The 13,762-nt window shown below is 41.7% G+C and overlaps 1 protein-coding gene across 1 annotated transcript in view; it reads left to right on the top strand.

The window, feature by feature from the left end:
• Positions 1 to 13,699, top strand: part of PAX2 (paired box 2) — a 56,018-nt gene extending 42,319 nt beyond the window's left edge. Inside the window, exons 7-9 of the mRNA XM_026851474.1 lie at positions 981 to 1,082; positions 7,064 to 7,150; positions 8,482 to 13,699. Of these exons, the coding sequence (XP_026707275.1) occupies positions 981 to 1,082; positions 7,064 to 7,150; positions 8,482 to 8,558 (266 nt within the window). The 3' untranslated portion in view covers positions 8,559 to 13,699. The remainder of the gene's footprint in view (positions 1 to 980; positions 1,083 to 7,063; positions 7,151 to 8,481) is intronic.
• Positions 13,700 to 13,762: the final 63 nt, after the last annotated feature.

The following is a 13,762-nucleotide window of genomic DNA, read 5'->3' as shown; positions in this document are numbered from 1 at the left end:
GGGGGTGGGGGTGGGGGTGGTGGGTGTTGGCTTGAAACTCCCAGCAGCTTCTGAGATTATTTTAGTTCATTTAAATGCAATAAGCACTAACAGCAAATGCCCTTCTGGCTGGCCCATTTTCAGGCTAACCAGTCCAAATGAGGAAATGCCTCTGGCATTAACCAAGAAGCCTCCAGCTGCACTTCCTAAGAAATGAAAAATAAAACACAATCATCCACCTAGTCCACATCACTCTCTACTTCTTTGGTGGAGAAAAGATAGCACAGCTTTAAGCATTCCTAACAAAATCTTGTACCTGTGATAAAAATTAAGTGACTCAAAGAAATTTGCATGATCCTAATACTATATATATGATACCAGCACCTTGGGAGGAGTCCAACCAGTATTTATGTCATGATAAGCACTGTGCAAATGTACTAAATGTGTGCCCTTGCACCAAAGAGTTTGCAGCATAAAAAGCAGCACAGAGAGGTGAAGTGACTTGCCTAAAATCATCAGCAGGCCAATGGCAGAGGTGGGAAAAGAGACAGGCTCAGAAAACTCTTGGATCACTTTCCAATGCCTTGCACATTGACCATGCCCTAAAGCAACACCACCACATTTTGGAACTGCATTCACTGCATATATACAAGACCTCAGCTACTCTGGCAATGAATACGCTGCCATTGTTTGTGCAGCTCAGGGCCATTTTGATTCAGTTAAAATAGATCCAAAATCTACAATTAAACAAAATAAATTCTTTTTGAGCCTCACAAAGCTAAGTTTTAACATCCATCCTTACAGTGTGAGATCAAAAGTGCTGCAACCTTCCCTCCAAATTTTCAGTGGATGAACAGCACTTATGTAAGAGAATGCTGCGCAGCACTTGCCTATCAATCTGCTAGTCATGTGACAGTGGGACAAAAGGTGATTTATTTAGTTTTCAATATTGAAAGATCTTATCCCTACTGAACACCTGTCCTGATTATTTCCCTTTCTAGGTCGTGATATGGCAAGCACTACCTTGCCTGGCTACCCACCTCATGTTCCCCCAACTGGACAAGGCAGCTACCCAACCTCAACTCTTGCAGGAATGGTTCCTGGTAAGTCAGCTCTCAGAGTTCAGTAACGGTGTGCGCATGTTTGGATGGTATACTAGCACTGTAAGAGCTTTCACAGTTGGTCTTGCTATTGCTTTGCTGATATTAAGGGCTATTCTTTTCATAAAGAAATCATCAGGTGCCTATAACCAATGTAGCTAACAACTCTTTTTGTAATGTATCTCTTTTTTCCCTAGTAACTGATTCACTGCTGCTATGGGCAACTAGCTATCTATAACCTGTGGCAATTAATTGGTAATTAATTAACCTTAGTATTCATTAGCTAATGTAATTATTTTCCAATGACCCTTGCAGATTATTACGTACTGTTCATGGCTCAGGATATTCAGCTATCTACTAATTTAGGGTAACAACTTACCTTCTATCTAAATCCAGGGCATCAAACTGAAAATCAATGGTAATTTAATACCTGCAGTTTTTGGAGACCTATTCTCCATAGACTAAACTAGCTAAGAACTCAGCAGTGATTAACAGCATTTCAGGAGAAACTAACTATTCACTTTTAACAACTAACTACTTACCCGCCTCCTGTTTGTAAGATAATGTCTCCAATCCAAGAAACTATATACTTAATCCTACATTGACAGGCAAACTGTTCCTTTGCTACCCAATGCCTTTGGAGAAACACCTTCTCTTGGCATGTGGATTCTCCCACTCTTTAGGGAGTAGAGACCCTAGGGCAACTGAAGAGTTTATTACCCCAGGCTCTATTTCCCACTCCTCTGATGACAGTTATCCCCAGTATATAAATGAAGAGGCAGGAGTTTTGTTTCTCAGTCACTGTAGCTCAGAACTTCATCTGCCCCTGGTTTATGTTACTGCCCTGGGTTGTGAGTCATGATGGCTAATGAGCAGGTACACAGTCCATTCTGCTACTAAAGGGATGACTCCAGAACTGAAGCAGCAGAAAGCTGAGGATAGAAAGCTCTTAAATCACTATGATATGATTTGCCACAGCTTATGAGTGAAAAGTCTAATTTAAACCCTCTTCCAAATCTTGAAACAGCTAGCTGTATGAACACACACTGCAGTGAGGACAGTGAAAATATCACTGACAGGAAATGTTTGCAGGTCAAAGCCTTAAGATCTTTAAATGACAAATCACTGCTTATATACTATGAAGTACTGGCTAATGCCTATGGTCACATTCCAGAGCAAACCACCTACCTACCCCTTATGATCCTAAGGCTCAACAAAATCTCAGGCTGTGCTGTGAAGATTATGTGATTGACCTCAGATCAGGAAAAGATAGTGGTTTGGTCCCCTCTTCACCCACACTTTAGTCTCTCAGTATAGTTGACCAGCCTGCAGAACTTTGGGGGTGATACAGAGTTGGCAAATTTTAGGGCATCTCCTTCTGCACTGTATTTTTCAGGGAGATGGTTTGGCTCCAGAATCAGAGGAGCACTGAGATAATATGAATCAATTAATATGCCCCCTCCCCCACCACCCCCCTGTAACAGTAAGTAGATTAACTTGTCAACATTTAAGTCAGTTATATGTCAAAACTTACAGAAGGGTCATGGCATATAGAAATGATTAATAACACCAAAATAGCTGGCTCTTTGAATAGGTACTTCCAAAAAAACAGTCTCTTCTCAAATTTTATCTGTTCTTAATTTCTGAACTGTTCAGTGATTGCTACGTAAATTTAACATCCTCATCACAAGGATGATGCTGACATCTAAACTGGGACAAAAATTTTAAGACCACTAATCACAGGGTTCACTTATCCAAGAATAGGGTATTTCAGCTCCTTGATGTGGAGGCTACTTATCCATAAGACAGCAGTGTCCCCAAAACCACACAAATATCCCCAAAAGGGAACAGGATAATAGAGAAAAAAGTTGAGTTATACATCAAATAAATATTATTCAAGTCAAATGGATATTTTTACTTTAAATCTCATGTCAACATTAAATTAGAGGAAGTTTTTCTGGTGGCCTACTTGGGCATCCTGCAGTAGTTACTGCATCTTTCCACAGAGCATCAAGTTCTGGCTGTTTCAGACATACCCCCACTGGTCAGACCCAGCCTGGCAGTCCTTCTATTCCCGTGACTGAAGCCAACAAGCTGGAGATAAAAAGGCTTCCTGGGAAGGAACATAAGACTTGGATTTAATGGGTCACACTGCAGATCTCTGCAGCCACTACTCTCTGTCTGGGGCCAAAAGCAAATGCCTGGGGAAGGGTATAAGAGTATAAGAGAGAGCACTTACCAGTACTTTCTCAAAAAATCTCCCAGCCTCCAACAGGTTGCAGCTCAAAGACTTCCTAAACCTGACTTAGTATCTTTCTATTTAATATTAAGAACCACCATAGGTTTCCCCTCCACAAACTTAAACAGTGCTTCTTGAACCTATAAAAGCCTTTAACATCTGTAGCAACCTAAGGCAAGAAGTTCTGTAGTTTAACTACATATTGTGTGAAAACGACCTCCCTTATTTGTTCCGACCCTGGCACCTGCTAGGCTCACTTCATGCTTCATGGTTTCTGTATTAGAAGACTAAACATGCCAAGATTTAAATACAGATACCAAGAAATACTGTTAGTAAAGGTTCCCAGAGCACAGATTGCACAGAATATAGGCCTCATGGGATTGATTCTCTGTGCTTGCTTGCAACCTCTGTTAAGAGTCCAGGTTGAGCAGAGAAAACAAATACGATGTTGCCAATGGTTTGTTACATGCCCCCAGGCCAAGAAAGATCAGGGGTCAGCGCTTTAACTATATTGGAAACAAGAAGCCAGCAAGATAACCACTCAGGAAGTATCTTTAAGAAACATACTGACATGCAAACAAACCTTATTGTCCAGATGTGAGTGAATATGAGGAAGAGGCTCTGCCTTCTCTAAATAAAGGTGCAGAGTTAAAAAGAGAACTGGTCAAAAAGCAGAATTTCCAACCCATGCAAAACTCTTGATTTTTTGACATTTGTTTTCATCTTGCACTGGTATGAGGAGTCAGAATCTTTAAATAGTTCAATTTGCAAACATCAGGATGAAACATTTCAATAATGTCAACATGTTCTAGATGTCAAGACATATTAAAATACTAAAAGAATTGAAAGGAAATTAAATGAGATGAGAAAGGCAAAATGAAACAAAACAAGAAAGTTGAGATATAATACTTTGTTTCAATTTGCAATCATTTTAGAACTTTTCTTTCCAAAACTCCATTGAAGCTGACAAGCTAACGCAAAAACATTTCCATTTCGATGAGACAGCATTTTCCAGTGGAAAACTGTTTCTGAGAAGATTGTTTGACCAGTGCTGACCAAAGCTTCTCTGTTCTATCTGTGACAACCTTTCACTAGCCTTCTACTTGTACAGTCTAGAGAAGAGCTTGTCTCCAGTAGCAGTACATCCCTGCAACATGGTCAGTCATGCATGCAAATATCTCTGAGGTTTATGTGGATAATGTGGTAAGATACATATCCTGCATTTGCACTTCCCTGTAACTTCAAGTCCCAGGCTGCAGACATGGATGAAAACCAGTAGTCCCTGAGCACACACTTGAAAAAGCAGGGGTTAGTCACTCAAAGAGGATGGAACAGGTACTGTGCTGCGCTTAACCTATACATCTGAGAGATGTTTTCTGCACAGGTAACAGAGCACCTTTGATCCCTGCCTCAATTATTCCTCTTTTCCAGAAAGGCCATCAAGTTTCTGCAAACTGTTTTGGTGAAGTGAGCACCCACTGAAGGGAACTGCAGTTTACAAAGAGCGGTGTAGAGCCTGCAGACGGCTGGTGATGGCAACTGCAGGGAGTCATTAAACAGAATCCAATGTTGATGAGGAAATTACACTTGTTTCATTAGTGATTGGGGAAGGCGATAGCTCAGTTCCTCTTGGTCACAGTTGAGCTCAAAAGCTCATTATCCTGCTGCATGCATGCTTTCACTCCTCATCAATAAACACCGTTTCCAGTGGCTGCCCTCCCTCCTCCCCAGCTCACCATAGCTGGGGCTCTTTCTCCTCTACGTAACCTGTGCTTTAGGAACACTATAAACAGTTTAGGGTGACAACTCAGAAGAGGGTGAGAGAGAAGCTTTGAAATTTCAGCACAACTTCTCTCCATACATTGATGTTTATATGAGGGGTTTCAAAGCAAAAATTCTCATCCGGATAGTTTTTTCCTTCTTTGTGGGGGCAAACTCATTCCAGTACACCCCATGGATAAGTTGCTTCGGTAGAGATAAATCTGGACTATGCACTGCTTTTTGCCTTTGCATCCTATCCCACAGCGTCTTGGTCACCTTAGCAGGTTTCACCTATTCCTTCCCAGTTAGCTGTCAGGCTTTTCAGTGCAAGACATTTCTAGATATGGAAATATGCTGAGTCATTATCATTAGTATTTAGCAAGGTCTGTTAACAAAATGAGGTTTTATGCTGAAACTGAAAACTACTGTGACTAAAATACCTTTGGATGGTGACTGGTTTTGATACATACACATTTTCTTACTAACTGTGTTGGTTATTATCCTGTCTTTAAAAAACCTGGCTGGACAGATTCTCAGGTTTAAACCAGTGCAAATCCCCTGATTTCAACAGACTTCATTTCCACTATCTGAGAATCTGTGGTTTTGGCTTTAACTATCCAGTGAGTGGAGATTTACAGAGATTACAGTATAATTAATTGGCATTTCTTTGGTAATTGTATCACAGGCATCCAGCGTGTCTTGCATTGCCTTCTTTCCCTACTCCATCCTATCTAGAAGGAACCCCAGGTGCTTCCCAAATATTTCTGTTGTAACAACTCCACCCCCACCTCAGGGCAGACCAGAAACTAATAGTCATGCCGTTCTTTCACTGTCTTCTAAGTACGTAATACATATCAGATGGCACTAATTGTCCCCAGTCTGTTGGTACTGCATTAAATTGAGGTTATGATCAGATAATGGCATGCTTTCACTTAACAGAATCATACATTTTTAAGTTTTGTGTGATTTATTTTGAATAAAGCACCATACCTCCTCAGTTACCAAACAATTCCCTTAGTCCTGCATAGCCTTCTATAAAACAAGGAGACTCAGCTTCTTATGCACAATAAAACTGAGTATTTAAGAAGACTCTACAACATTCAAATCTTGGGTGAGGGTCTTATTAGATCACAAAGCTCACAAGTATTTTGGTTTGGGCCCATTTTACTGAATGTGACAAAGGGAGCTGTAGCCCAGCTTGTCTTTCAGATTCAGAATAGCACCTAAAGCACTAATCATTAGAAAATTATTTTCTGGAACTGCAACTTTACAGCAAGTTTTCTGTGTAACGCACCAACTAAGCATAAAGGTGAGGTTAATCATATATGAGTCACTTTTCAGATTAACACCATCGTATAGAATAAGAAAGGAAGAGTGATTTATATCTTTTCCATTTTGATTTATATTTAAGCCCACCCTATTCTCAGGATATTTCCAAAACCAAATGATAGTCTTCTCCACAAATACATGATCACTCTCAGTACTCTGTGAACAAAACTTAACCATACATATTACCATCAACAGCACTGCTATTTCCAATGAGTTTATCATAAGCTTGTCCTGTCAAGGTCTCATGTCTGCTGTCTTGACGCTACTGAAGAACCTTAGATCTTATTTAAAAGAAATCTGATAGTTAACCGCAGAAAAAGCTTGCATGTGCAATCCTACTGCAACCTGAGAATCAGAGGTTGGAAGGCAATAAAAAATAAACCAGTTTAATTATTTATTTGTATTATTGAATTTCATTATTTTAAACTAATTCTTTGATTCTGAAGAGCTCAGCCTTATTTTTTTTAATTGCATGGGTAAGTAACATTGCATTGAAGAAACACTACCGTGTCCTGAAGGGCACAGTCCCAACTGGGCAAGAAAGCTACATATTTCCTGCTGGCACATGGATTCTGCATGAACACTGGCTTGATGGACTAGCTAACATAAATCATCATTCCTGACTGTATTTCATACCTTCCTTGGTTTCTTCCAGGGAGTGAGTTCTCTGGGAACCCCTACAGTCACCCTCAGTACACAACCTACAATGAGGCCTGGCGGTTCAGCAACCCTGCATTACTAAGTGAGTACCTCTTTCCCACAGCACACCCCCAGCCTCGCTCTCCTTCTGTTTGTCTCTTTGTTTTCTTTGTTTTTTTTTTTTGTTTCTGAAGAGAGTTTTCAAGTATTTAGGCAGGTGAAAGGCCTTTTTTTTCACTCTCCAGTCCAGTGTCTAGATAGGCATATACCTCATGTGTATTTTGTATCTGTTCTGAAGCCAATTCTTCCATGAGATGGTTCAGAATTCCAGTTAAGCTCTAGCTTCTCCATGGGCTGAATCCACAGTTCATTCCAGATTAGATCTGAAGTTAAATTCAGGTTCTGCTACTCTTTCAGGCTACAATCAGCATCCATTCAAAGTCTGATTAAAAATCCAGATGAGGTTGCACTCCTTTCCCAAGATAAACTCAGAGTCAGTTCCTGGGGATCTTGAAATCCTATAGAAGTTCTTCCTATTGGACCAGTTGGAACAGCGTCCAGAGTGGGAAAAAGGCTGCATCACTAGCTTTTTAATAGCCAGTAGAGTTTTCTTGCAGGGATGCATCCAGCTCCGGTGACTAATATGCTCAGAAATAGTCAGGTTTTTTTCAGAGGGGAAAAAACTCCTATACGACCATATCTTCAAACACAACATTTCTTTGCAAGGGAATAGGAAGAGATTTATTATATGTAAAATAAATCAGCTGTGATTATTACCTACGTATTTACTGAGGTTTAACGACTGAATTATAGATGCACATTTCATTCCTGTGTTGTTAAACTGTGTTGTTAAACATCAGTAAATGTGATTTTAATAATCAATCACTATTTAACACACATTCAATAACCATCTAGAGAGCTTTCATGTCAATTGTGACCAAAATGCCAAGTAATAAAAATAATTTTGTTTAATTTCTCTCCTCTTGGTTTTAAAAGTGACCCATTATACTTTGTCAGGTGTGCTCAGAACATCTGGCCCTGACACTTGCCTTGTGGCCTTGGATCAGGTGTGATGTATTTGTGCTGCAGTGCTCACAGGCTTACCTCTTGGCAAGTTATTGACAGTCAGAAGGAGCAAAAGGATCTCCTTACCTTAGAGGGGCTTCAGAGACAGACACCACAGTAACATCTCTCTGCTGAAACACGGCCCTCAGTTGGCTTCCACTGATTGTCTTTCCCTAATCCCATTAAGAGCTGATTCCTCAAGTTTGTTCTTTTGGTTCCTTTTCTTTCCTTTCTTCCTTTCCTTTCCTTTTCAGTTTTCCTTTGTTTCTTTTCTTCGTTTGATTGGTTTTTGGTTTGGTTTGGTTTGGTTTTTTTTTTTTACTGTTTGTCCTTTCAACCAGTCCATTCTTCTCCTGTGTTAACTTTCAGGTTCCCCTTATTATTATAGTGCCACATCCCGGGGCTCCGCACCTCCCACTGCTGCCGCTGCCTATGACCGCCACTAGTTACCATGGAAACCACATGAAACTGCAGGGCGACAGCTTAGGCCTCCACATTGTACCTGTCTGATCACCTCCCTCCATCCCTGGGAAGGGTGAAGAGACCTTCTCCGTTCCTCCCCACAGTCCAGTTCCTTCCTCTTCATCACGAAGGCGCCAGACCGAGTGCTCACCACATGAGACTGAGACCCCTGCCCTCCCCCTACCCCCCGCCCAGACTGCTCCCTCCACGCCAGGAAGAGCCTGTGGCCAAGTGGCTTCTCCTGCAGGAGCCCTCCACTGTGCCTGGGCAAAGCTCAGCCACGTGAAGTCCCGTTGGCTTCCAGGACTTCAGGGGGACTGGGAAACAATGAAGCTGGCAACCACTGCCTTACAGGACCCCCTTCTTCTGGGAGTGGTAAGGGCCAGGGGAAGCAGGGAGGAACGCCGCTCACAAAAGTCTGTTCCCCAAAGATATGCTCTTCTGTGGTGGACTCTTCAACATGTGTAACCTGTGATGCTTACCCTGTTTCCCAAGACAGAGGGAACAATCTGTCTAGAGCAAAGATGGCAGTACAGAGACCTGGCCCATCTGGCAATGAAGAAAAGGACCAAGTAATTATCTGCACCCCACAAGGGGTTCTCTGTGCACCTCATCCCCACTCTCCAGCATGGCTTCCCCCATAGTTGGCTGCACCTCACACGTGGTGACCTTGCAGGCCAGAGTTGGGAGGAACCTCACACATACACCCACAATTTCTGTGACACACAATCAGCTCAGACAGGAGGATGGAGCAACATTTACAAACCAACCGACGAAATGAAGAAATATATAAATAGATATATAAATATAACTGTGTTTTTATGCTTTGTCATGAAGGTCTGTAAAAAGGAAAAAAAAAAAAAAAAGAACAAATCCCCAATTTTCTAAAAAACCCAAGCAAACAAAAACAACAAAAAAACCAAAATAATAATTAAAAAACCCTACAAAAATAAAACTCCAAGTCCCATCCCTCCCCACCACCTGAATGGCATATGAGTTCCTCTGACGTTTGATGCTCCTCTTTCACTCTAGGGTTCTGTTTCCTTTATGTTTTGCACTACAATGGGATGGTGGTATTGGAGAGGAATGAATGCCAGCTCCACCGGGTCGCCTCCTCCTCCTCCCCCTTTCCCAAATCCTGTCTCTGGGGAGCAGTGTGGACAAGTCACATCTGACAAAGTTACCAAACACATCAGTCGACAAAAAAGCACTCTGAGTCAACAAACGTTTTCCATGTCACTGGTTGGCAAACAAAGAAAACAAGCCCAGCTGCGCTCTAACTGAGCTGTGTGGTGGAAAGTGTGGGGCTTCATGTGGGCCCATCTGACTGCCCTCTGGACAGCTGAGACTGAGATGGACAAATTCAGGATTGGCTGGGATTATTGCTTGGTTCCCTAGCCCTTAGCCTCTGATCCTTTTACCTTAACCCCTGTACCCATGATGACTTCAGTTCACCCACATCCCAACTTCCGCAATTTTAGATATGCCCAACATCCATTCTCCAGATCCCCACTGCCGGTAACAACAGCCTCATTATCTGTGCCCAGCACCTGATTTCCTAACCACTATAGCCTTGGTATATGGCCCCTTTGATTCCCAGTCCATCTGCTCTTACACCTACTAATTTATAGGGCTCCATTCAAATCCACATGCCCACATCCTACCAGCCAGTTCCAACATACAGCCCCCATCTTTTCATCTTCAATCCTATATTGTGCACCCTAATATTTACCCCTTATCCCAAATGCTCACCTGATGATTCTCTAGGGATTCTCTGCTCTTTTTGGTTCCCAAGTGACTGGCAAACACTGTTCTGCAAAAGGCTAACTGTCAATAGAAATGCTTATTACTCCTGTATCGTCAGCAAACTCATAAACTGTTCCTTGCACTGACACTTCCTAAAAAATACTCAAAACATGAAGGCAGCTATAGCCTGTCCCCAGGGCATCAAGTCTGCCAAAGCAGATAATTGTTGTTTTAGAGAGGTTTCAGATAAAACTCGTGGCCTACTGTCCATGGACAAAGACAGGATTGAGAACCAAACCCCCGAAAGGCATAAAAGTGAACAGCGGAGCAATCTGTACAGCCAACATTATGTATAAAATCTAAAGTTCAAAGCCTCAGAGGAGATGTGGTTGTGGACTTGGTATTCTGTCTCCAAGTTTAACTTGTATGTATGAAATCCATCATCAGTAAACAGCTGTGTTGATCCCAAAGGCCCCTTTCACCTAACACTTCTAGCCCTTGCATGGCTCTAGCTGATTATAGGTCTGTGTCTTCTTTAATGGGGTGCCCAAATGATAAGGGTATTTGGGGGGGATGTTTACATAGAAGATATAGAACTAAAATCTATTCCTGTACAGAATAAAATCAAAGAGGTTACTCCAGATCTATTAAAAATGTCATTCTGCACATCTTACCTCTGAGTAACTTGCTGCAAATAGCAGAGTTGTTATACTGTCACCGAGACCAGAATTTGGCCCTTTATCTCATCTTATTCTATATGAGAAGAAAATTCTGAGTAATTTCTAAAAATTTACTTTCACTACTCCTTCTATTTTCCTCCACAAGACACCAGATAGATGCTGGACCCTGTTAGTAAAGTCTCCCTTTTAGTCTCTCAGTAGAGCCTTTGCTCTACTTGTGCACCACTCCGTTTCACTTAGCAGGTGGTCAGGGCAGAGGCAGTAAATCCCAGGACCAGCATGGAGACCCTCCTGAGAAGGCTAGAGAAATGGAGACTGTCATGCCTCACACTTGGCAACCAGTGGTCCAGGGGCCACCTCAAGAGAAGCTAGCAGCTCTGAAATGCTTATTTTTACAATGGTGTTTCACTAAACTTGAGACACAAGCTAGGGTATGAAAGCAGGATTTGGTTGGCTCACTCATGACTGGCTTGATTTGACCCTCGGAGGGCCAAATCCATTGTTGGTGTAACTCCACTGATAAAAGAGGATTTCCACCAGGCATTGGATTGGTCTGGAAAGTTCATAAGTATGGCATGTAGTTTGACCAGGAAAATTAGAAGGAAAGCAGAATTATGCAGAGGACTGGGCAGTCTAATCCTCTTCCACCACCATCTGTAGACCCCCATGCGAATGTACTGAATTACATTTGCCAAAGAGTTTCTTGTGTTGGTTGTTTTGATTTACAGTCAGTGGATGCATTGTAAAGCAGTATTATAGCTAAAGTCTAGTAGCTGACACAGGGATTTATGTGGTGATATTATGCAGAAGAAAATCATCAATATTCATATAGATTCCATTAGACTGGACTATGCAGGAAACGCAAAAATTCTACCAATTATTTAATATTATGTTATTTGCAAAAACAATTGCTGCTTTGTAGGAAGATAATGTGTGTAATGTGAAGGCAATTCCTCTTGTATATAAGTTCATCTCCATCTTCATCATGGTAGTTATTAAAACAGCCTCGTCTCATCCTGTAGATAAGGAACACGCTGTCTGTACTGTGCAAGTCTCGTGCTCACTGAAAACAAAACGATGTGTTCAATAAAGCACAGCACAAATCCAAAACCTGAGGGAACAGCCAAACCTTGGAAGGACCCCTTCCCCAACAAGCCAACAGTTGCTTTGTTATAGGTGGACTTTTTTTTTCCATTTTTCTTTAAAAGTTTTACAGAAAAAAAATGAAAAAGAACTGGAGGAAGAAATCACTATGCAAAATCCAGTGAAGTCTATGACTCACATCTCTCTCCATTCTGCTGTCTCTTCCCTTTCTCCCATTTCTTTCTCACACCTTCTTTCCATTCCATTTCTATCTCTTTTTTATTATTCTTCATTCCCAATGCACTTTTCTATCCAGAGAGGGAACAGCATTTCTGATATGAGAGCAGGTATCTAGGACTGAAACTCCCCACTTCTCCTGATGGCTCTAGAGAATCTTTGTCAAGTCCAATTTCCCCCCTATACCTCAATTCCAATCTTCTGTAAAATGGGGATAACAGTAGTTTCTAGATCACAGGGGGATTGCGCAGCTGAATTAATTAGCACTGGCTCAGTGCTTTGAGATCCTGGAAAGAAAATTCTATCAAAGTGTTAAGTATTATTCTGAATAATAATTAATGTTTCCATAACGTTTCTCTCTTTTCCTTTTTCTCACATATCATTATTTGTTTCTTTATTCTTCTTCCTTCTCTCCCTTCCCTTTTTTCTTCTCCTGTCATTCTTCTCTCTGCTGCTATGTTTGCTTTATCTAACGGACCAAGCAGAAATGTTGTGTGACTGGATCTCCTTCTGTCACCATTTTTTCATGGGAGAAGAATCTCATGAGTTCTCAAATGCCATGCTCTGCTGGAAGTAACAGGGACCATGGCATTTAAAACTGGGCAGCACTTTTGAGTCATGTTCTCTGAAGCTCCCATGTCCTTTTGGCCCAATGGGATGTGGGGCAAGATGGGGGAAGGGTTCCACAAGACGGATGCATTAAAGCTGACACCCTTGTGACCTGTAAATCTGTTGGGGAGAGTTGGTGGCAAAGGCCCCTGCTGTGGAAACAGGGAGAAGTCTGCATGCTTTCTGACCCATCAGTAGCAATGATTCAAATTCAGAGTAAGACTTCAGAATTCATCACAGCATGAATGTGAGGATGTTAAACAACAAAACAAAAACAAAAAAACCTGCACCTCTTTCTCCTCTTGAGTATATAATTATATATGCACATAAACATTTTCCTAAAGGAATTTTTGGTTTGCTGAACTGTTGGAAAAAACCTCACCCTTTTATCCCTAAGGAAAAGCACCCCTCTGGGAAAAGAAATAAGAATCATAGATGCCCCCTTTGGCACTGACAGAATGAGGGCTTCTGAGGGACCCCACAAATACCACAGTGTGCTCCTTGGCTGGGTCCAAGATGGTGGCAAACTTGCAAAGCAGGAAGGAGGGACCAAACAATGACAGTTACATAACTGATGACAAATCCAACCGTAAGCAGCTCTGCTGATGCTCTCCAGGCTAAGCTAGACATGAGACCGTGGAGGGGAGGGGACCAGTGCCAAGTGCAGGGTCATATCCATTCTAGGCTGCTGCAGCCACTCTTGGCTTTTCCTCATTGCTTCAGTTCTGTTTGACTCTTTTCTTTTCCCTTTATGTGCACATGAGAAATAAATTTTTTTTTTTTGTATGTCATTTTTGTGGCTTCTGGCTTGTTTCTGTTTCTCCCTCCCTCCC

Source organism: Athene cunicularia (assembly GCF_003259725.1).
Source record: "Athene cunicularia isolate RWA chromosome 6 unlocalized genomic scaffold, athCun1 chr6_part1, whole genome shotgun sequence".
In the NCBI taxonomy this organism is placed as follows: domain Eukaryota; kingdom Metazoa; phylum Chordata; class Aves; order Strigiformes; family Strigidae; genus Athene; species Athene cunicularia.
This window is presented reverse-complemented; position numbering and strand designations above follow the sequence as displayed.